Here is a 22,832-nt window from a genome sequence, read left to right on the forward strand (position 1 = left end):
CTTTGAGTCACTTTGAGAAAAGCACTATATAAATATATTTCACCTCACTTCACTTCACTAACTTGTGCACTTAACATGTGTACTTAAATGCACTTAAATTGTGCACGTAGTAATCGCATTTATTGTCAGAGTTTAATGTTGATGAACCCCAAGATGCAGAGATGGAGGGAGGCATTTTGCAGGAAAACATGATTTGATTAAACACTATGCCAAAAACAAAAAGGGTTCAAACAAAAAGCGCGCACATGGGCGGATAACAAACAAAAGGCATAGCGTGGAAGCTAACAGGTATCTAGCAGGAAACAGAAGTCGTACTTGTAAAATTAAAGAACAAACTGGAAGCAGGCAACAAAAAACAGTAAGCTACAAACAACAACCGAATATAGCTTACTGCTACGCTGCAAAGACACGACAAGGTACGACACGGCAGGAGCAATAACACATCACAAGAGCGACAAGAAGTGTTATCGACAACTCAATAATCCAGCACTGACTGGAGGAACAAAGCAGGTAAAATATGAGCTGGCTGATTGACATCAGGTGTGGCCAGGTGCCAATCAGCCGCAGCTGAGGGGAAACAAAGCACTCAGGGAGACAAACAGGAAGCTGAACCAAAATAAGACTGCTAACAGGAACTAAGGACAGGAAATACTAAACACACAGAGGATAAATTAAAACACAAACAAACTGTCAGTAGCAAACCTGACACTTATTTTGCGCACTTTAATTTGTGCACCTAACATGCACTTAATGTGTCTACTTATGTGAACTTAAATTGTGCATATGTGAGTTTCCTTAGTAAGTGTACTTATAAAGTGACCCTTAATGTGTATACTTAAGCGCACTCAAATGGTGCACTTAGAAAGTGCACTTATTTTGCACACTTAACTTGTGCACTTAACATGTGTACTTAAGCGCAGTTAAATTGTTTACTTAGTAATTGCGCTTATTTTGCGCACTTGTGTACTAAACATGCGCTCTTCATCTGTCTCCTTGTGTGAGTTTCCTTAGTAAGTGTACTTATAAAGTGACCCTTAATGTGTATACTGAAGCGCATTTAAATTGTGCACTTAGAAAATACACTTATTTTGCACACTTAACATGTGTACTTAAGCGCACTTAAATTGTTTACTTAGTAATTGCGCTTATTTTGCGCACTTGTGTACTAAACATGCGCTCTTCATCTGTCTCCTTGAGTGCATTTCCCTTAGTAAGTGTAATTATAAGGTGGCACTTACTGTGCGTACTTATGTGCAGTTAGTAAGTGCACTTTTTTGCGCATTTAACGTGTGCACTTAACACAAGTACTTAAATGCACTTAAATTGTCCACTTAGTGAGTGCACTTATTTTTTGCACATACCATGTGCACTTAATGTGTCTACTTAAGTGTACTTAAATTGTGCACATATTGATTTTCCTTAAAGGCCTACTGAAATGAGATTTTCTTATTTAAACGGGGATAGCAGGTGCATTCTATGTGTCATACTTGATCATTTCGCGATATTGCCATATTTTTGCTGAAACGATTTAGTAGAGAACATCGACGATAAAGTTCACAACTTTTGGTCGCTATTAGAAAAGCCCTGCCTTTACCGGAAGTATGTGCGCGTGACGTCACGAGTTGCAGGGCTCCACATGTATTCACATTGTTTTTAATGGGAGCCACCAGCAGTAAGAGCATTTCGGACCGAGACAGCGACAATTTCCCCATTAATTTGAGCGACAATGGGGGATTCGTGAATTAGGATATTCATATTGAAGGAATAGAAAAAAAAAAAAAGCGACGGCTCCGGGCGACGCCAGTGTGAGCGTTTCAGATGTAATTAGACAAATTTACTAGGATAATTCTGGAAGATCCCTTATCTGCTTATTGTTTTAATAGTGTTTTAGTGAGATTTTAAAGATTGTAAAGTAAAGATTGTACAGACATACGTCGAGGTCGGATGGCTGTGGTGAACACACACTGTCTCAGAGAGAAGCCGAGGAGCCAAACTCACAGCTGCTGCGGGACGATGAATAATCCACTGATGTCTCCGGTAAGATATATATCACAATCTCCCCATCCAAAAACATGCTGGTTGACATCGAGTAAACATGTTCACTGCTTCACAACAAACAAAGAAAGCTAAAGAAAGCTGCAATCCACCGCTTTCCACCAACAGCATTCTTCTTTATAGTCTCCATTATTAAATGAACAAATTGCAAAAGATTCAGCAACACAGATGTCCAAAATACTGTGTAATTACCCCATGAACAGAGACGACTTTTAGCTGTGTGTCGTGCAGCGCTAATATTTCCTTATAGTCCGTGACGTCACGCGTACGCGTCATCATTCCGCGACGTTTTCAACAAGAAACTCGCGGGAAATTTAAAATTGCAATTAAGTAAACTAAAAAGGCCGTATTGGCATGTGTTGCAATGTTAATATTTCATCATTGATATATAAACTATCAGACTGCGTGGTCGGTAGTAGTGGGTTTCAGTAGGCCTTTAATAAAGTGACACCTAATGCCGGTACTTGGCAGTTTAGCTCTGTTGGTAGAGTGGCCGTGCCAGCAACTTGAGGGTTGCAGGTTCAATTCCCGCTTCCGCCATCCTAGTCACTGCCGTTGTGTCCTTGGGCAAGACACTTTACCGACCTGCTTCCAGTGCCACCCACACTGGTTTGAATGTAACTTAGATATTGGGTTTCACTATGTAAAGCGCTTTGAGTGACTAGAGAAAAAGCGCTTTATAAATATAATTCACTTCACTTCACTACTTAAGTGTACCTAAACTGTGCTTTTAGTAAGTGCACTATCTGTGTTGGCCCTGTGATGAGGTGGCGACTTGTCCAGGGTGTACGCCGTCTTCCGCCTGAACGCCACTAGTATAGGGTTCAGCACCGCCGCGACCAAGAATGGGACAAGCGGTAGAAAATGGATGGATATTCTGCACTTTTTTAAAGGTATATTTTACTATTGTATTTTATTCATTTTTCTGTGTCACCATTTAAATGACAATTTTTTTGCAAATTGTTTTTTTATGTCTGTGCAGCACTTTGGCCAGCTGGGGTTGTTTTTAAATGTGTGGCATAAATAAATAAAAAAAACTGAACTAAGCTGACCAAGTCATCACCTCTTTAAAATAGGGACTTTTGTCGAGCCTGAAACCTTTTATTCATATTTACATCGCTTTCTTATGGAGAAATTTACTTCACTATAAAAACTTTTCAATTTACAAACAATGTTCAATAACCAATTACCGTATTTCCTTGAATTGCCGCAAGGTATATAGTATGCGCCTGCCTTGAATTACTGCCGGGTCGAACTCGCGTCCCAAAATAATTAGCGCATGCTTAGTATGACCGCCTGGTCAAACTCGTGACGTCACGAGTGACACTTCCCCTGTCATCATTTTCAAAACGGAGAAGGCTGATTTCAATACCGGTAATTTGAAATCGCATAAAGGGAAGAAGATTAAGAGCTATTCAGTAGGATTTAAGGTCCAAGCTTACATCACACTCAAATTTTTACTGCATGCCTTTGGTAAGTGTCGGAGTGAGAAGAGGTTTTAAAATAATTAGCGCATGCTTACTTTTACCGCATGCCTTTGGTAAGCGCAGGAGTGTGAAGAGGTTTCAAATTAATTAGCGCCCCGGCGGCAACTCAAGGAAATACGGTAAGTTCCACTGTAGTTGTAATTTAGCAGGAACTTTGAGTCAATAATGAAGTCCCCTGAAATATAACAATGACACAGGCATAGGCCGGACCAGGGAAAAAAGGCTTACATCATCTATACACATGCAAACACACGCGCTCACACAATAGCTCCAGTTTTTGGGGTCAGACAGAGTGCAGGCTGCTCCGGCACCCCGAGGGCTTAAAAAACAAGCCCGGGGTCAGAGCGAGTTCAGTGGGGTGAGTGGGAGGTTAGGTGAGTGTTTGGGTGGGAAGGGTTAAACAACTTTCCAATAACTCACACAAAAGACTACACAGGAATTGGGGGTGGGTTTGTCAAAAACTGGAAGCTCCTTTCGTCTTAGCACCAAGACGAAGCAGCTGATCATGGATTTCCGTTAGAAAAACACAATAAACATCCAACGACTGTACATCAATGGAGACCTGGCACGTGCACACATAGGGCCCTATGGGTGCTTGAGCCCCTGCCCTTTTTTGCCTCGTCTTAAAAAGTGCTCTCTGCCTGTGTGTGTGTTTTTTTTTCTTTTTTTTTCTTTGAACAACATGAATAAATTCCTGTTAGGGATGTAAAAAAAAAACCAAAAAAAAACAGCGCTACAAAAACTCCACGTTTTCTTGTAATACCAGGTTGTTTGAGCCTGGGCTTCTGCCAGAGAGAGAGAGAGAGAGAGAGACAAGTGAGTGAGTGAGAGAGAGGAGAGAGAGCCAACTGCGGCCTGAGGAGACGTGACAGAGGAGCAACTTGAACCTGTGAATTATGGTCTAGTCGCCGTCCACTTATTCAGCATCTAATATGGGTAATATTTCAGAAAAACGCTGTATTATTCTATTATTCAATGTGTCAGCTTCTGTTTTTGCCGGACGTCGGAGCACAGCACATCAATTCCGCACAGAGCAGAGCGGATCGTGCGGGACAGGATGTAGTGTACAAAATACAAAATAAAACACCGGGTCAATTTTCAAAATGAAATGCACTGTGTTTACGGCGGATCACATTTCTCTCACAGTAGAGGTTTAGATATAAAGTTGCATTGCGTTTCAGTTGTTTAGTCTGAGCATTAAGTGAGAAAGACCATAAGTTACAACTTGATGGTGTTTTCATCAAGTTAAGGGAAGAAGGACAGATTTTCACATTGAATTTTTTTCCATTTGGGTATTTATTTATTTATTTTTTTTCAAATTTCATGTTGCACTGTTCAATGTTCAATATTAAAGTGCTTATCTTTAACAATAAATAGCCTAATAATAAACCAGTGTTTTGTTGCTTTTCATGTCTTTCAAGCCTACGATAATGTGAATTAACTCATTATGACAATAATTTGTTGACACAAAAGAAATGGCAATCACTTTTACCTACAAAGGACACACAGCTAAGTAGTTAGCTTCCTATTAGCAAATTTAATTTTACATTAATTTCCGTATTGTGTAAAGGACCCAAAAAAAAATGTCCTTCCCTTTTCTGACTTTGAGCCCCTGCCCCTCGATAATCATGTGCACGTCCCTGATGGGGACGATGTGGAAAGGGTCTCCAGCTTCTGGTTCCTGGGGATCCAGATCGAGGAAGACCCGTCGTGAAGTATGAACACCTCAGTGACCATCAAAAAGGCACAGCAGAGACTTTACTTTCTGAAACACCTCAAAAAGAACAACCTGTCACAAAAACCGCTTGTGTGCTTCTATCACCGCTCAACAGAGACAAAACAAGAGAAAACAATGGGCCATGCGGGCCCTAAAAATACAAAAATGAGGGGTATTTTATTTGAACTAAGCTAAATGATCTGTCCATAGAACAAGAAAATTTGGCTTGTTAAGACTTTCCAAAACAAGTAAAAATAGCTAACCTCAATGAACCCAAAAATTCCTTAAAATAAATATTTTCTCACTAATAACAGGTGCACTTTTCTTGGTAGAAAAAAAAAGAGACCTTTCTGCTCAATATGTTGAAAAATATTCCTAAATAAAGTAAATGCTAGTGCCATTATCTTGACATAATGATATGGGCTCTGCATTACATTTCTTGAAACCAACAAACTTATACTAAAAACTAATGTATTGTTCTTAATGGAAAGGCAACAAGGCAAGCGCTTGTTACTTGTGAGGTGTGTGTGTGCGTGTGTGTATGGGGGCGGGGGGTGCAAAAATAAAAATAAGCATGTCACTACACATGAAGTACACATTTGTTACTTATGGACTAAGTACATCATATAAAAAGATGATTTTTATTTTGTATTCTAATTAGGGTACAATAAGCCCAAATAGCAAAGACAAATCAAAAAATCATGTAAACAAACAGCTTGGGTCTTAAAAGGTTAATATTGTCTCAAAAAAATAAGAATCAAAACCAAAGTTGTAATGAATTATAGTGCGGCCCGAAAGATGTTTGCGTCCCAAAGCTAATTTTTTGACGGCTGCCGGCACATTTTAAAGATACTATTACCAAAAAAAAAAACCCATAAAAAGTGGAATAAAAGAGCATACAGGTGAAATGTGACCAGAAAACGTTTCAATGTTGACTCTAATAACTCAATGCAGGCTGTTTTTCTTCTTTAATATCGTCTCAAAAAATAATAATGAATCAAAGCCAAACTTGTTATGAATTATTAACCATATTAAAGGCTCCAAGTAATTCACATCAAAAACTTCACTTATGTTTTTTATGTTATTTTATGTGTTTGCTATAATAGAATAAAGTCTTCTATGACAAAAAGGGAATAAACCCCTCCTCAAAAAAATAAAAAACATTAAAAAAACTAGAGATGTCCGATAATGGCTTTTTTGCCGATATCCAATATTCCGATATTGTCCAACTCTTAATTACCGATTACGATATTAAGCGATACCGATATATACAGTCGTGGAATGAACACATTATTTTGCCTAATTTTGTTGTGATGCCCCGCTGGATGCATTAAACAATTTAACAAGGTTTTGAAAAATAAATCAACTCAAGTTATGGAAAAAAATGCCAACATGGCACTGCCATATTTATTATTGAAGTCACAAAGTGCATTATTTTTTTTAACATGCCTTAAAACAGCAGCTTGGAATTTGGGACATGCTATCCCTGAGAGAGCATGAGGAGGTTGAGGTGGGCGGGGTTTTGGGGTAGGGGGTAGCGGGGGTGTATATTGTAGCGTCCTGGAAGAGTTAGTGCTGCAAGAAGTCTCTGGGTTTTTGTTCTGTTGTGTTTATGTTGTGTTACGGAGCGGATGTTCTCCCGAAATGTGTTTGTCATTCTTGTTTGGTGTGGGTTCACAGTGTGGCGCATATTTGTAACAGTGTTAAAGTTGTTTATACGGCCATCTTCAGTGTGACCTGTATGGCTGTTGACCAAATATGCTTGCATTCGTTTATGAGTGTGTATTAGCTGCATATATAATGTGTTTGTATGAAGGAAAAGCGGACGTGAAGACAGGTTGTAGAAAACGATAAAGGCACGCCCCCGATATTGTTGTCCGAGTGGAAATCGGAAGAAATTCGGCAGAATGGTTGCTCAGGGAGATTTTCGTGTGGGGTACTGAAATTCGGGAGTTTCCCGGGAAAATCGGGAGGGTTGGCAAGTATGCACCTCAGATGTGTCAACACTTAGTTCTGCTGCCCAAAATTTTGCCAATCTAACCTTGAATTATTCCTTGTTGTTATCTTTCTTTCCTAGCCCTTGAATAAGCGCTCAGCTGCCGGGAGTGCTGCGAGGAGCGCTTATCGCTGCCACTGAGTTGCAACTCAACCTTGTGCAGGCAGCAGTGTGCTGTCATCAATAAAACAAGATTAGCCAATTCCATTGAGCCGAGGGACGTGCAACTCTCTCCCTGGCAGAGTCCTTGTAGGGCAGTGGTCCCCAACCAGCAGTCCGCGGACCGGTACTGGTCCGTGACGCATTTGCTACTGGGCCGCACATAATCACTAATTGGTTTATACACTAAGACATGTTCTCCGACTTAACTTTGGCATGTTCCACTAAACACACCAATAAGCTTGTTAATGGACGTATATTACAACTCCTGACAGGAAGTCACCATTTGTTTAGTACAAACCCCGTTTCCATATGAGTTGGGAAATTGTGTTAGATGTAAATATAAACCGAATATAATGATTTGCAAATCATTTTCAACCCATATTCAGTTGAATATGCTACAAAGACAACATATTTGATGTTCAAACTGATAAACTTTTTTTTGTTGTTGCAAATAATCATTAACTTTAGAATTTGATGCCAGCAACACCTGAAAAAGAAGTTGGGAAAGGTGGCAATAAATACTGATAGAGTTGAAGAATGCTCATCAAACACTTATTAGGAACATCCCACAGGTGTGCAGGCTAATTGGGAAAAGGTGGCTGCCATGATTGGGTATAAAAACAGCTTCCCAAAAAATGCTCAGTCTTTACAAGAAAGGATGGGGCGAGGTACACCCCTTTGTCCACAACTGCGTGAGCAAATAGTCAAACAGTTTAAGAACAACGTTTCTCAAAGTGCAATTGCAAGAAATTTAGGGATTTCAACATCTACGGTCCATAATATCATCAAAAAGTTCAGAGAATCTGGAGAAATCACTCCACATAGGCGGCATGGCCGGAAACCAACATTGAATGACCGTGACCTTCGATCCCTCAGACGGCACTGTATCAAAAACCAACGTCAATCTCTAAAGGATATCAGCACATGGGTTTTAGGAACACTTCAGAAAACCACTGTCACTAAACACAGTTCGTCGCTACATCTGTAAGTGCAAGTTAAAGCTCTACTATGCAAAGCGAAAGCCATTTATCAACAACATCCAGAAACGCTGCCGGCTTCTCTGGGCCCAAGATAATCTATCAGTCATACAAAAGACTATAAAAATGGGACCCATTAACTTCCTGCTTGGCACTCAGCATCAAGGGTTGGAATTGGGGGTTAAATCACCAAAAACGATTCCCGGGCGCGGCAACCGCTGCTGCCCACTACTCCTCTCACCTCCCAGGGGTGGAACAAGGGGATGGGTCAAAGGCAGAGGACACATTTCACCACACCTAGCGTGTGTGTGTGACAATCATTGGTACTTTAACTTTTAGCTAAGATGGACTGACGCAAAGTGGAAAAGCTTTCTGTGGTCTGACGAGTCCTCATTTCAAATTGTTGGAAATATTCAACATCGTGTCATCCGGACCAAAGGAGAAGCGGACCATCCAGACTGTTATCGACGCAAAGTTCAAAAGCCAGCATCTGTGATGGTATGGGGGTGCATTAGTGCCCAAGGAATGGATAACTTACACATATGTGAAGGCAGCATTAATTATGAAAGGTACATACAGGTTTTGGAACAACATATGCTGCCATCTAATCGCCGTCTTTTTCATAGACACCCCTGCTTATTTCAGCAAGACAATGCCAAGCCACATTCAGCACGTGTTACAACAGCGTGGCTACGTTAAATAAAGAGTGCGGGTACTTTCCTGGCCCGCCTGCAGTCCAGACCTGTCTCCCATCGAAAATGTGTGGCGCATTATGAAGCGTAAAATACAACAGCGGAGACCCCGGACTGTTGAACGACTGAAGCTCTACATGAAACAAGAATGGGAAAGAATTCCACTTTCAAAGCTTCAACAATTGGTTTCCTTAGTTCCCAAATGTTTATTGAGTGTTGTTAAAAGAATAGGTGATGTAACACATCTCTGCGCTGCTGATCCGCCTCCGCTTGGGATGGTTTCCTGCTGGCTCCGCTGTGAACGGGACTCTCGCTGCTGTGTTGGATCCGCTTTGGACTGGACTCTCGCGACTGTGTTGGATCCATTGTGGATTGAACTTTCACAGTATCATGTTAGACCCGCTCGACATCCATTGCTTTCCTCCTCTCTAAGGTTCTCATAGTCATCATTGTCACCGATGTCCCACTGGGTGTGAGTTTTCCTTGTCCTTATGTGGGCCTACCGAGGATGTCGTGGTGGTCTGTGCAGCCCTTTGAGACACTAGTGATTTAGGGCTATATAAGTAAACATTGATTGATGATTGATAACACAGTGGTGAACATGCCCTTTCCCAACTACTTTGGCATGTGTTGCATCCATGAAACGCTAAGTTAATTATTACTTGCAAAAAAAAATTGAAGTTTATGAGTTTGAACATGAAATATCTTGTCTTTTTAGTACATTCAATTGAATATGGGTTGAAAAGGATTTGCAAATCATCGTATTCTGTTTATATTTACATCTAACACAATTTCAAAACTCATATGGAAACGGGGTTTGTACATTGATGCACATGAATGAACATACACCGTTTTAATGTTTCATCTACATCTGCAGGGTCATTGTAAATAGCAGGGGTTCTTAACCTGTTTGACCTCAGGACCTACACTACAGAGGGACCCGGATCCCACTCCAATATTAACACTGAGTTAGTAATCTTGCTCTGAAATTTTAATCATTTTAAATCAAACTAAAATATCTGACCTACTTACAGTTCCCTACCTTGTAAAATGTTAGAAAAGCATGGGTTAATCACAAAGATTAAATGATTAATTTAAAAAATACAATTTAGGCTTAGGTCAGACTGATTAGACAAAATAACTCTACATACAATATAGATTATGTTCTACTGCCTCGGCTGCTATGTCCGCATACCTCAGTTTGCGCTCATATGCTTCACCAGCTGCAGCTTCCCATGGTACAGTTAGTTCAACAATGAACACAATCTTCTGGGAGGTTGACCACAAGACCAGGTCCGGCCTGAAGCTTGTTGTAATGATTTCAGCCGGGAAGATGAGTTTTTGGTCCAAGTCAACCTGCATTTTCCAGTCCCGGGCAGGGTCCAGAAGGGTTGCCTCCACTCTTGCAGATGGTTTTGGTGGTAGTTGTCCTGCTCTTACAAACTGAGTGATGATTGAGTGACTAGGGATTGGAGGAGAGAGGGCTTTGTTGTTATTTCTCCTTTCCTCCAGGGTGATCGCCAGTTGTCTTAAGACCTGGTTGTGCCTCCAGGTGTAGCGGCCTGGAGACAAACTGAATTTGCAGCCAGTGAGGATGTGACTGAGTGTTGCAGGGGTTTGACAGAGTGCACAAGAAGGATCTTCTCCAAACCATTGGTTCAAGTTCTTGGGTGTGGGAAGAACATCGTAGGTGGCTCTGATGATGAAGCTGATTTGGCTCCCTTCCATTTCCCAAAGATCCTTCCATGTGAGCTTACGATGCTCCAGGTTTTCCCAGCTAGTCCACTGTCCCTGTTTGGACTGAGCCACTGCTGATGCACATCTGTCTGCCTCTTCTTGTTGTCGAACCTGATCAACCACCAGCTTTGTCCTCTGGGCTGATGTTGCCTTGTGCCATGTGGGTCGACTAGCCCCAAGTCTAAACCCACCTCTTCCGTGCTGCACTTGTCCTACTATGTCTCCATGCCTGAGAGCAGATTTGGCTTGTTTCATAGCCTCAGATGGGATCCATTTCCTCCCGGTTGCCAGTCTGGGAGCAAAAGTCAGCTAACAATGGAAGTGATGGGATTTGCTCTACTCCGCTTATAAAGCGCTCTAAAATGATCCAAAAACTTCCATTAAATATACGCTGTAAGTAAATAACATTCATAATAACATTTCATATTTACTTACACTATATTGCCAAAACTATTTGCCCACCTGCCAAATAGTTCACATATGAACTTGAAGTGGCATCCCATTCCTAGCCAATAGGGTTCAAAATGATGTCGGTCCACCTGTTGCAGCTATTACGCTTCAACTCTTCTATGAAGGCTGCCCACAAGGTTGCGGAGTGTGTTTTAAGGGATTTTTGACCATTCTTCCAAAAGTGCATAGGTGAAGTCACACACAGATGTTGGTCGAGAAGGCCTGGCTCTCTGTCTCCGTTTTAATTCATCCCAAAGGTGGTTCAAGTCAGGACTCTGTGCAGGCCAGTCAAGTTAATCCACACCAGACTCTGTCATCCATGTCTTTATGGACCTTGCTTTGTGCACTGGTGCACAGTCATGTTGGAAGAGGAAGGGGCCTGCTCCAAACGGTTCCCGCAAGGTTGGGAGCATGGAATTGTCCAAAATGATTTGGTATCCTGGAGCATTCAATGTTTATTTCACTGCAACTAAGGGGCCAAGCCCAACTCCTGAAAAACAACCCCACACCATAATTCGTCCTCCACCAAATGTCACCCTCCTACCACTTGGTTGCTGAGTTGCTGTTCCCAAACTCTTCCATTTTCTTATAATAAAGCAGACAGTTGACTTTGGAATATTTAGGAGCGAGGAAATTTCATGACAGAATTTGTTGCACAGGTGGCATCCTATGACAGTTCCATGCTGGAAATCACTGAGAGCGGCCCATTCTTTCACAAATGTTTGTAGAAACAGTACCCATGCCTAAGTGCTTGATTTTATACACCTGTGATTATTAGGACACCTGATTCTGATCATTTGGTAGGGTGGCCAAATACTTTTGCCAATATAGTGTATTAATGATGCAAAGGCGATACTATCCCTAAAAGTCTGTTTAATTTTTTTTTGACAGTTTGGTAAAATTCCAAAAATAGCCAATTGTGCACAAGGCGTCAACTTAAAACTCTGTGCATCTGCAAGATGTTTAAAGATATTAGTGAAGTGAATTGTATTTATAGAGCGCTTTTCTCTTATGACTCAAAGCGCTTTACGTAGTGAAACCCAATATCTAAGTTACATTATACTTGCCAACCTTGAGACCTCCGATTTCGGGAGGTGAGGGCGTGGTTGGGAGCAAGGTTAAGAGGGGAGGAGTATATTTACAAATAGATTCACCAAGTCAAGTATTTCATATATACTGTATATGTATATATATACTGTATATGTATATATATATATATATATATATATATGTATACATATATATATATATATATATATATGTATATGTGTATATATATATATAAATAAAATAAATACTTGAATTTCAGTGTTCATTTATTTACACATTTACACACACATAACACTCATCTACAAATTGTTGAGTTAAGGGTTGAATTCTCCATCCTTGTTTTTCCAACCAAATGCATGTACAGTAAATGGCAGTATTGTCCTGTTTAAGAATGTCACAACATTGCTGTTTACGGCAGACGAACTGCTTTACGGTAGACAAAAACGGACTGCTGTTGTTGTGTGTTGTTGCCGCGCTGGGAGGAGGTTAATGACACTGCCGAACAATAAACCCACATAAGAAACCAAGGACTCGCGCTCGATCATTCTACAGTTATAACGTCATTGGGCAGACATGGGAAAGCGGACGTGAAAACAGGCTGTCGGCACGTCACTCAGGTCCGCATGGAGCTGGAGGGGGCGTGGCCTCCAGCTCCGCCTGAATTTCTTGAGATCCCGGGAAATCCGGGAGGGTTGGCAAGTATGAGTTACATTTAAACCAGTGTGGGTGGCACTGGTAGCAGGTGGGTGAAGTGTCTTGGGATCGAACCTGGAACCCTCAAGTTGCTGGCACGGCCACTCTACCAACCGAGCTATACCACCCCATAAATATTAATCCAGTAGGCTTTCAGAGAGGGACAGGACACCTTCTCTTCTTCGTTGATGATACATCATATGTGTCGCCATGAATTACTGTACCTCTTCCATGGCACTGATGAGGTTTTGTGTGGATTTGTTGATGTCCGCCCCAACAGTGGTGGGTCCGCCCCCTGGGTAGCTGGAGTCTGGACTGTCATGGCCGCTCATCTCCACCGTGTAAGTAGCTTTAGCGGGCCAACACAGCTGGTTGTGCATGACAAAGTAGACCGTGAACACGTACAGACCCTGTGCAGACAACAGAAAATGGTTAGTGTTGATTCATTAAGATTCAGTCTTGGTAACATTACATATGGAGTCGGGCGAGGCCAGGGCCACAGCTAATTTTTTCAATGGCTGGCGGCACATTTTAAAGATACTACTATTACCGGTACCGGGCCGCGGCTTTGTTATGATTAAAAGTCATATCCAAAAATTGCGACTTTTTACTGTCAACTGAGTTTCGTTTTTTTAGTGATTTCTGCTGGTGGCGTGCCTCCGCATTTTTTCAACGCCAAAAATGTGCCTTGGCTCAAAAACGGTTGAAAAACACTGCTTTAGAGCACAGCTGTAACTTCCTGGCACTAAAGCTTCAGGAACTAGTTCTACTCAGGTATCTCTATGTTTACATTTTCACACTTTTATAATGTTACACTTTATTAAACCTTTTTTTTTTTTTTACATATTCCTTATTCTTGCACCTTCATTCTAAAAGTTTATTGTTAAGGCTCAATGTGATTTTAATATTTGTTTACATTGTTGGTTTTCCATGCTTGTGTTGACATTTTCTTTTATTCCTGCCTTAATAACTGAGAGGATGCAGGTTGCATTTTATATACATTTAATACAATTTTATCCCGGTCCTTATTTTCCACAGGTCATAAAAAATACCAATAATTATCAATATATACTCATCAAGATATAAAGCCCAGCTAATATTGTGCATCCTAAAAATGTCCCTAGTTGCGAGTAATACCCGCTTGTGTTCCAGCAGTGATGATGGAGAATGACTTCATCTTCTTTGGGAGATGACATCATTGGCACCCTGCTATTTCTGCTTCCTCCAATTCCGCACCATTACCAAATCCCTTTGGGTGTAACGTCAGCGCGCTGTGAATTACCCCAAAACACAGGGGTGTCAAATACCGCGAGGCCATCTTGTATTTCACAACAGCCGCCATTGGGCGATGTCGGCCGACCGCAAACAGAGAGAGAATGTAAAATGGGCGGGCAGGGGCACGGATGTGTAAATGTGCCATGTATCAACTCCGATTTGTCATACACTGTATTGCCAAAAGTATTTGGCCACCTGCCTTGACTCACATATGAACTTGAAGTGCCATCCCATTCCTAACCCGTAGGGTTCAATATGATGTGGGTCTACCTTTTGCAGCTATTACAGCTTCAACTCTTCTGGGAAGGCTGTCCACAAGGTTGCGGAGTGTGTTTCTTCCAAAAGTGCATTAGTGAGATCCCACTCTGATGTAGGTTGAGAAGGCCTGGCTCTCAGTCTTTGTTTTAAATCACCCCAAAGGTGTTTTATCGGGTTCATGTCAGGACTCTGTGCAGGCCAGTCAAGTTCATCCACACCAGACTCTGTCATCCCTGTCTTTATGGATCTTGCTTGTCATGTTGGAAGAGGAAGGGGCCCGCTCCAAACACGTTCCCACAATGTTGGGAGCGTGGAATTGCCCAAAATGTTTTGGTATCCTGGAACATTCAAAGTTCCTTTCACTGGAACTAAGGGGCCAAGCCCAACTCTTGAAAAACAAACTCACACCATAATTCCGCCTCCACCAAATGTCACACTCCTACCACATTGTGGCTGAGTTGCTGTTGTTCCCAAACTCTTCCATTTTCTTATAACAAAAGCAGACAGTTGACTTTGGAATATTTAGCAGTGGGGAAATTTCACGACTGGATTTGTTGCACAGGTGACATCCTATCATACCTGGAAATCACTGCCCCATTTTTTCATAAATGTTTGTAGAAACAGTCTCCATGCCTAAGTGCTTGATTTTATACACCTGTGGCCGGGCCATGTGATTTGCACACCCTGATTCTCATCGTTTGGATGTGTGGCCAAATACTTTTGGTAATATAGTGTATCTTATGTTGTACTTCTTTTTTGTATAATGTTTGGTAATGTAGGTATTCTTTGTATTTATTTTTTGTATGCTCCTATATGGCCCCCAGGAAGAATAGTGGTCACCTTGGCGTCACCTAATGGGGATCCATTCAATAAACAATAAACAACGTGTACAGGTGCATGTGTGTTTAGCTGGGTCAATTATTTTCTGTTACGCCCCCTACAGGAGGAAGAAAGCACTTCGCGCCCCCTACTCTCCACAGCAACTATGACATTGTTATAAGTACACCCCGGCATTACAAGGTATCCTTGGTAACATTAAAGAAAACGAAAAATAAATAAATATTGGTCAACTTTAAACAAAGACTAAAATTAAAGTCCATAAATTTGCCCGAAAAACAAGACAAAATCCTTGTTAAAATATTTTAGATGGTTATTGTACTATTTCATACTAAAAAATACAATGAAATCGATTTTCAATACAAAATCATTACTTTTTTTAATAACATTGGATGTCAGTTCATTAACTACATCCCTCCATAAAATTGATGAATAGTTTTGATGAATGTTCAAATTACTCAAACAAAAATTGGTTTTGTTTCATAAAATGCTTCATAAACATTCACCTTGCATAATCACAAAAAAAAGTTCTGATTATTTCATTCATTATAACGACTGACACATTCTTTTGGATTTCTAAGTCTTGGATCGAAATCTGAGAAAAGGAACATTTAGCTTGCATAATTCGTTAAAAAAAAAGGGTCTGATCCATTCATTCATTCATTCATTCATTCTAACGACTGACACATTATTTGGATCTTTAAGTCTTAGACCAAAATTTGAGAACAGGAACATTCAGCTTGCATAATCTGGAAAAAAAGGTTCTAATTCATTCATTCATTCATTCTAACAACTGACATATTTTTGGAATCTTTAAATCTTAGACTTAAATCTTAGAACAGAAACATTCAGCTTGCATAATCAGGAAAAAAGGCTCTGATTCATTCATTCATTCATTCTAACAACTGACATATGTTTGAGATTGTTTTAAGTCTTGGATCTAAAACTGAGAACAGTAACATTCTGCTTTTATAATCAGGAAAAAAGGCTCTGATTCATTCATTCATTCATTCTGCCGAGTGACACGTTCTTTTGGATGTCTAAGTCTTAGATCTAAATCCGAGAACAGGAAAATTCAGCTTGCATAATCAGGAAAAAAATAAGGCTCTGATTCATTCATTTATTCTAGCGACTGACATGTTATTTCAGATCTCTAAGTCTTAGATCTAAATCTGAGAACAGGAACTTTCAGCTTGCATAATCAGGAAAAAAGGCTCTGATTCATTCATTCATTCTAATGACTGACGCATTATTTCGGATCTCTAAGTCTTAGACCTAAATCTGAGAATAGGAACATTCAGCTTGCAAAATCAGGGGGAAAAAAGGCTCCGATTCATTCATTCTAACGACTGACACGTTCTTTTGGATCTCTAGGTCTTAGATCTAAATCTGAGAACAGGAACATTCAGTTTGCATAATCAGGAAAAAAAAAAGGTTCTGATTCATTCATTCATTCTAACGACTGAAATGTTATTTTGGATCTCTAAGCTTTAGATCTAAATCTGAGAAAAGGAACATTCGGCTTGCATAATTCGTTAAAAAAGAGCTCTGATTCATTCATTCTTTCATCCATTCGAACGACTGACAAGTTATTTTGGATATCTAAGTCTTAGACCTAAATCTGAGAAGAGGAACATCCACCTTGCATAATCAGGGAAAAAGGCTCTGATTCATTCTTTCATTCTATTGACTGACCTGCTAGTTTTGCTCTCCATGTCTCAGATCTAAATCTGAGAACAGGAACATTCAGCTTGCATAATCAGGAAAAAAAGGTTCTGATTCATTCATTCATTCTAACGACTGACATGTTCTTTTGAATCTCTAAGTGTTAGACCTAGATCTCTGAGAACAGGAACATTCAGCTTCCATAATCAGGAAAAAAAGGCTCTGATTCATTCATTCATTCTAACGACTGACACATTATTTTGGATCTCTAAATCTTGGATCTAAATCTGAGAACAGGAACATCCATCTTGCATAATCAGGGGGAAAAAGGCTCTGATTCATTCATTCATTCTAACGACTGACATGTTATTTTGGATCTCTAAGTCTTAGACCTAAATCTGAGAACAGAAACATCCAGCTTGCATAATCAGGGGGAAAAAGGCTCTGATTCATTCATTCATTCATTCATTCATTCAATCTAACAACTGCCATATTTTTTGGATCTTTAAGTCTTAGACCTAAATCTGATAACAGAAACATCCAGCTTGCATAATCAGGGGGAAAAAGGGCTCTGATTCATTCATTCATTCTAACGACTGCCATATTTTTTGGATCTTTAAGTCTCAGACCTAAATCTGAGAACTGGAACATTCAGCTTGCATAATTAGGGAAAAAAAGGCTTTGATTCATTCATTCATTCTAACGACTGACATTGTTTTTGGATCTTTAAGTCTCAGACCTAAATCTGAGAACCGGAACATTCAGCTTGCATAATTATGAAAAAAAGGCTTTGATTCATTCATTCATTCTAATGACTGACATGTTATTTTGGATCTCTAAGTCTTGGACCTAAATCTGAGAACAGGAACATCAAGCTTGCATAATCAGGGGGGAAAAAAGAATCTGATTCATTCATTCATTCTAACAACTGACACATTCTTTTGGATCTCTAAGTCTTAGACCTAAATCTGAGAGCAGGAACCTTCAGCTTACATAATTAGGAAAAAAAGGTTCTGATTCATTCATTCATTCTAACGACTGACACGTTCTTTTGGATCTCTAAGTCTTAGATCTAAATCTGAGAACAGGAACATTCAGCTTGTATAATCAGGCGAAAAAAGGCTATGATTTATTCATTCATTCATTCTAATGACTGCCATATTTATTGGGTCTTTAAGTCTTAGACTTAAATTTAAGAACAGGAACATTCAACTTGCATAATCAGGGGAGAAAAGGCTCTGATTCATTCATTAATTCATTCTAACGACTGACATGCCTAAGTCCATCCATCCATCCATTTTCTACCGCTTATTCCCTTTTGGGGTCGCTGGCGCCTATCTCTTAGACCTAAATCTCAGAGCATGAATGAATGAAGCCTGCTCAGATGTGAGACAAATTGTCTTCCAAGACACTCTGAACGGTCCACTTAGGATGGATTCAATACCATGAGAAGACTTCAGTTTCAGCACTCTAAATACCTATGAAAATCCCGCACAGAGGTGACTTATAGACATATTTCAAAGCATTTGTAGCTGAAGATCAAGATTTCATTGCATTCTTGACGAGCTGTTCTGTCCTCGAGGAAAACAACTTGTCAAGGTTTGTCATAAAAGTAACATGGCTGCCTAAAGCCAGATCAGTGGCAGGATAGACAGCCTGAGGAACAGGTTTTGACTCAGAAAACCTGATAAGACCAGAGGACGTGCCAAAAATTGCATGAATCGAGAGTAAGTGTGGTCAATGACCACACAGAATAATAAATACAATAGTAAAAGGCAATATATCCAATGTCATATTTAGGCATCTACACTGGATGTGCACAAAAAATGTATTCACATCCATTTTGATTATGATTTAATTTTTTTTTCAAAATCTATGAAAAAAAACAGCTTACTGAGCCATCTCCATGCAACCAGAAGGAGCTTTTCTAACCTGTAAACTGTTTTGAAAAAGTTTCATTATAATTATTACACCAAATAATACACTGCGAGAATTGTTTTGAATCGTGTTGAGTGCAGAATCGATTTGTCACCGAAGGAATCAGAATCGGATTGAATCGATAGGTGCCCAAAGATTCATATATATGCATTTATACATTATTTGTTTGTTTGTTTGCTTTTGCTATAATATATATATATATATATATATATGTATGTATATATATATATATATACGTATGCATATATATATGTATATACAGTATATATATCTTTATATATATACACATATATATGTATATGTACATGTATATACGTGTATATACATGTATATACATGAATATACATGTGTTTATATACACTTATATACATAAACATTCATATATATATGTATATACATATATATACATATACATACTGTATATACATATACAAACTGTATATACACATACATATATACATATACATGTATGTATGTATGTATATATACATGTATGTATATATACATGTATAATATATATATATATATATATATATATATATATATATATATATATATATACATATATACACACATATATACATATGTATATATATACAGTATATATATACATATGCACACATGTATAATATATCTATATACACAAATTTATACATATATATATACACACACATATATACATATGTATATTTACATATATTTACTGTATATATATATATATATATATATATATATATGTATATAATAGCAAAAACAAACAAACAAAGAAAAACACACACACACATATACATATATATATGTATACATACATATATATATATACATATATATATACATATGTATATATACATATATATATATATATATATATATATATATATATATATATATATATATATATATATATATATATATGTATATTTACATATATATATATGTATACATACATACATACATACATACTTATATATATATATATTAATGTTTTTGCTGTTATTGGACTGATATTGATAATCCCAAATGAAACCATAAAGATTTCCCCAAAACTGCTCATTAACAGAACTCAAATAGTTCAATGGATACTGTCTCTCTCTGCTCTTTAAACACAGCATTGAAGGTTTGAATCCCAATTGAGGCGCATTGCCAAATATTATCTACAGTTGTATTACTTTACATATATTTGCATCTTGTTTAAGTTATCATTTGCTCTTCTACTACGAAGGCTGGCCCTTCCAATAACTGCTTGAGTATAATGTGCAGTCCTCCCTGTGTGTGACAGCGAGGACATGAGTGGGCCCACACACCCCACATTCTATTTTTAGAAGCTGCACAAAGGCTGAATAAGAAAATAGCGCCGTCACCCAATTGTCAAGCAGCACATCGCCGCCTGGCCGACACGGGCGATTGTGCTGAGTCGTCACAATCAGGTTAGTTGGCGATTGCGATTGGATTATCTTCTCATTGAACCACAGAAACGGGTGGAAGTGCGAGGGGAGTGACGAAGAAAAGTTGTCCCTAACTATTGCTGCAAGTATGTGATGAAAGAGCCACAGTAAACACACAGCAAGGCACAGCTGTTTAATGATGTCTAATTATAATCTGTTAAATAAGCAGCCGTTCACAGCTTACATGGAACATTCTCACAATGGAAAATTCCCAACATCACACAAACAAAATCAACTACGGCAAACCCCGTTTCCATATGAGTTGGGAAATTGTGTTAGATGTAATTATAAACAGAATACAGTGATTTGCAAATCCTTTTCAACCCATATTCAGTTGAATGCACTACAAAGACAAGATATTTGATGTTCAAACTCATAAACTTTTTTTTGTTTTTGCAAATAATAATTAACTTAGAATTTCATGGCTGCAACCCGTGCCAAAGTAGTTGGGAAAGGGCATGTTCACCACTGTGTTACATCACCTTTTCTTTTAACAACACTCAATATCAACATCAAATACAGTGGGGCAAAAATGTAATTAACCAGCCACCGATTGTGCAAGTTCTCCCACTTAAAATGATGACAGAGGTCTGTAATTTTCATCATAGGTACACTTCAACTGTGAGAGACAGAAAGTGAAATCAAGGAATTCACATTTTAGGAATTTTAAAGAATTTATTTGTAAATTATGGTGGAAAATAACTATTTGATCAACCATTCAAAGCTTTCACTGATGGAAGGAGGTTTTGGCTCAAAATCACATGATACATGGCCCCATTCATTCTTTCCTTAACACGGATCAATCGTCCTATCTCCTTAGCAGAAAAACAGCCCCAAAGCATGATGTTTCCACCCCCATGCTTCACAGTAGGTATGGTGTTCTTGGGATACAACTCAGCATTCTTCTTCCTCCAAACACGACGAGTTGAGTTTATACCAAAAAGTTCTATTTTGGTTTCATCTGACCACATGACATTGTCCCAATCCTCTGCTGTATCATCCATGTATCCATTTTGGTATAAACTCAACTCGTCGTGTTTGGAGGAAGAATATGGGGTTTTTTTTGCAAATAATCATGGAACTTAGAATTTAATGGCAGCAACACATTGCAAAAAAGTTAGCCCAGGGACTTTTTTACCACTGTAAACGTTTGGGAACTGAGGAGAGCAATTTTTGAAGCTTTTCAGGTGTAATTCTTTCCCATTCTTGCTTGATGTACAGTTGAAGTTGTTCAACAGTGCGGGGTCTCTGTTGTGGTATTTTAGGCCTTTTAATGTGCCACACATTTTCAATGGGAGACAGGTCTGGACTACAGGCAGGCCAGTTTAGTACCCGCACTATTTTACTACAAAGCCACACTGTTGCAACACGTGCAGAATGTGGCTTGGCATTGTCTACTGAAATAAGCAGTGGCGTCTATGAATAAGACGCTGCTTGGATGCCAACATATGTTGCTCCAAAACCTGTATGTACCTTTCAGTATTAATGGTGCCTTCACAGATGTGTAAGTTACCCATGCCTTGGGCACTAATACACCCCCATACCATCACAGATGCTGGCTTTTGAACTTTGCGCCTAAAACAGTCCGGATGGTTCTTTTCCTCTTTGTTCTGGAGGACACAACGTCCACAGTTTCCAAAAACAATTTGAAACGTGGACTCGTCAGACCACAGAACACTTTTCCAATTTGCAACAGTCCGTCTTAGATGAGCCGGCACCGTTTCTGGGTGTTGTTGATAAATGGCTTTCACTTTACATAGTAGCGTTTTAAACTGCACTTACAGATGTAGCAACACACTATAGTTACTGATAGTGGTTTTCTGAAGTGTTCCTGAGCCCATGTGGTGATATCCTTCACACATTGATGTCACTTTTTGATGCAGTACTGCCTGAGAGATCCAAGGTCACGGGCATTCAATGTTAAGTGCAGTAATTTTTTCCAGATTTTCTGAACCTTTTGAGGATATTACGGACCGTAGATGGGAAAATCCTTAAAATTCCCTTCAATAGCTGATTGAGAATTGTTGTTCTTAAACTGTTGGACAATTTGCTCACGCATTTGTTCACAAAGTGGTGACCCTCGCACCATCCTTGTGAATGACTGAGCATTTCACGGAAGCTGCTTTTATACCCAATCATGGCACCCACCTGTTCCCAATTGGCCCGTTCACCCCCGTGGGATGTTCCCTATAAGTGTTTGATGAGCATTCCTCAACTTTCCCAGTCTTTTTTGACACTTGTGCCAGCTTTTTTGAAACATGTTGCAGGCATCAAATTCCAAATGAGCTAATATTTGCAATAAATAACAACGTTTTTCAGTTCGAACGTTAAGTATCTTGTCTTTGCAGTCTATTCTATTGAATATAGGTTGAAAGGGATTTGCAAATCATTGTATTCA

General features: G+C 39.2%; 1 protein-coding gene across 1 annotated transcript in view; it reads right to left on the minus strand.

Annotated features, from left to right (window-relative positions):
• The window catches only part of adgrv1 (adhesion G protein-coupled receptor V1), a 469,843-nt gene that overhangs the window by 14,822 nt on the left and 432,189 nt on the right, over nt 1-22,832 (minus strand). The window contains exon 93 of the mRNA XM_061897509.1: nt 13,241-13,426. Coding sequence (XP_061753493.1) covers nt 13,241-13,426 — 186 coding nt within the window. The remainder of the gene's footprint in view (nt 1-13,240; nt 13,427-22,832) is intronic.

The sequence above is a fragment of the Nerophis ophidion genome, linkage group LG01 (assembly GCF_033978795.1).
Source record: "Nerophis ophidion isolate RoL-2023_Sa linkage group LG01, RoL_Noph_v1.0, whole genome shotgun sequence".
Taxonomy (NCBI): domain Eukaryota; kingdom Metazoa; phylum Chordata; class Actinopteri; order Syngnathiformes; family Syngnathidae; genus Nerophis; species Nerophis ophidion.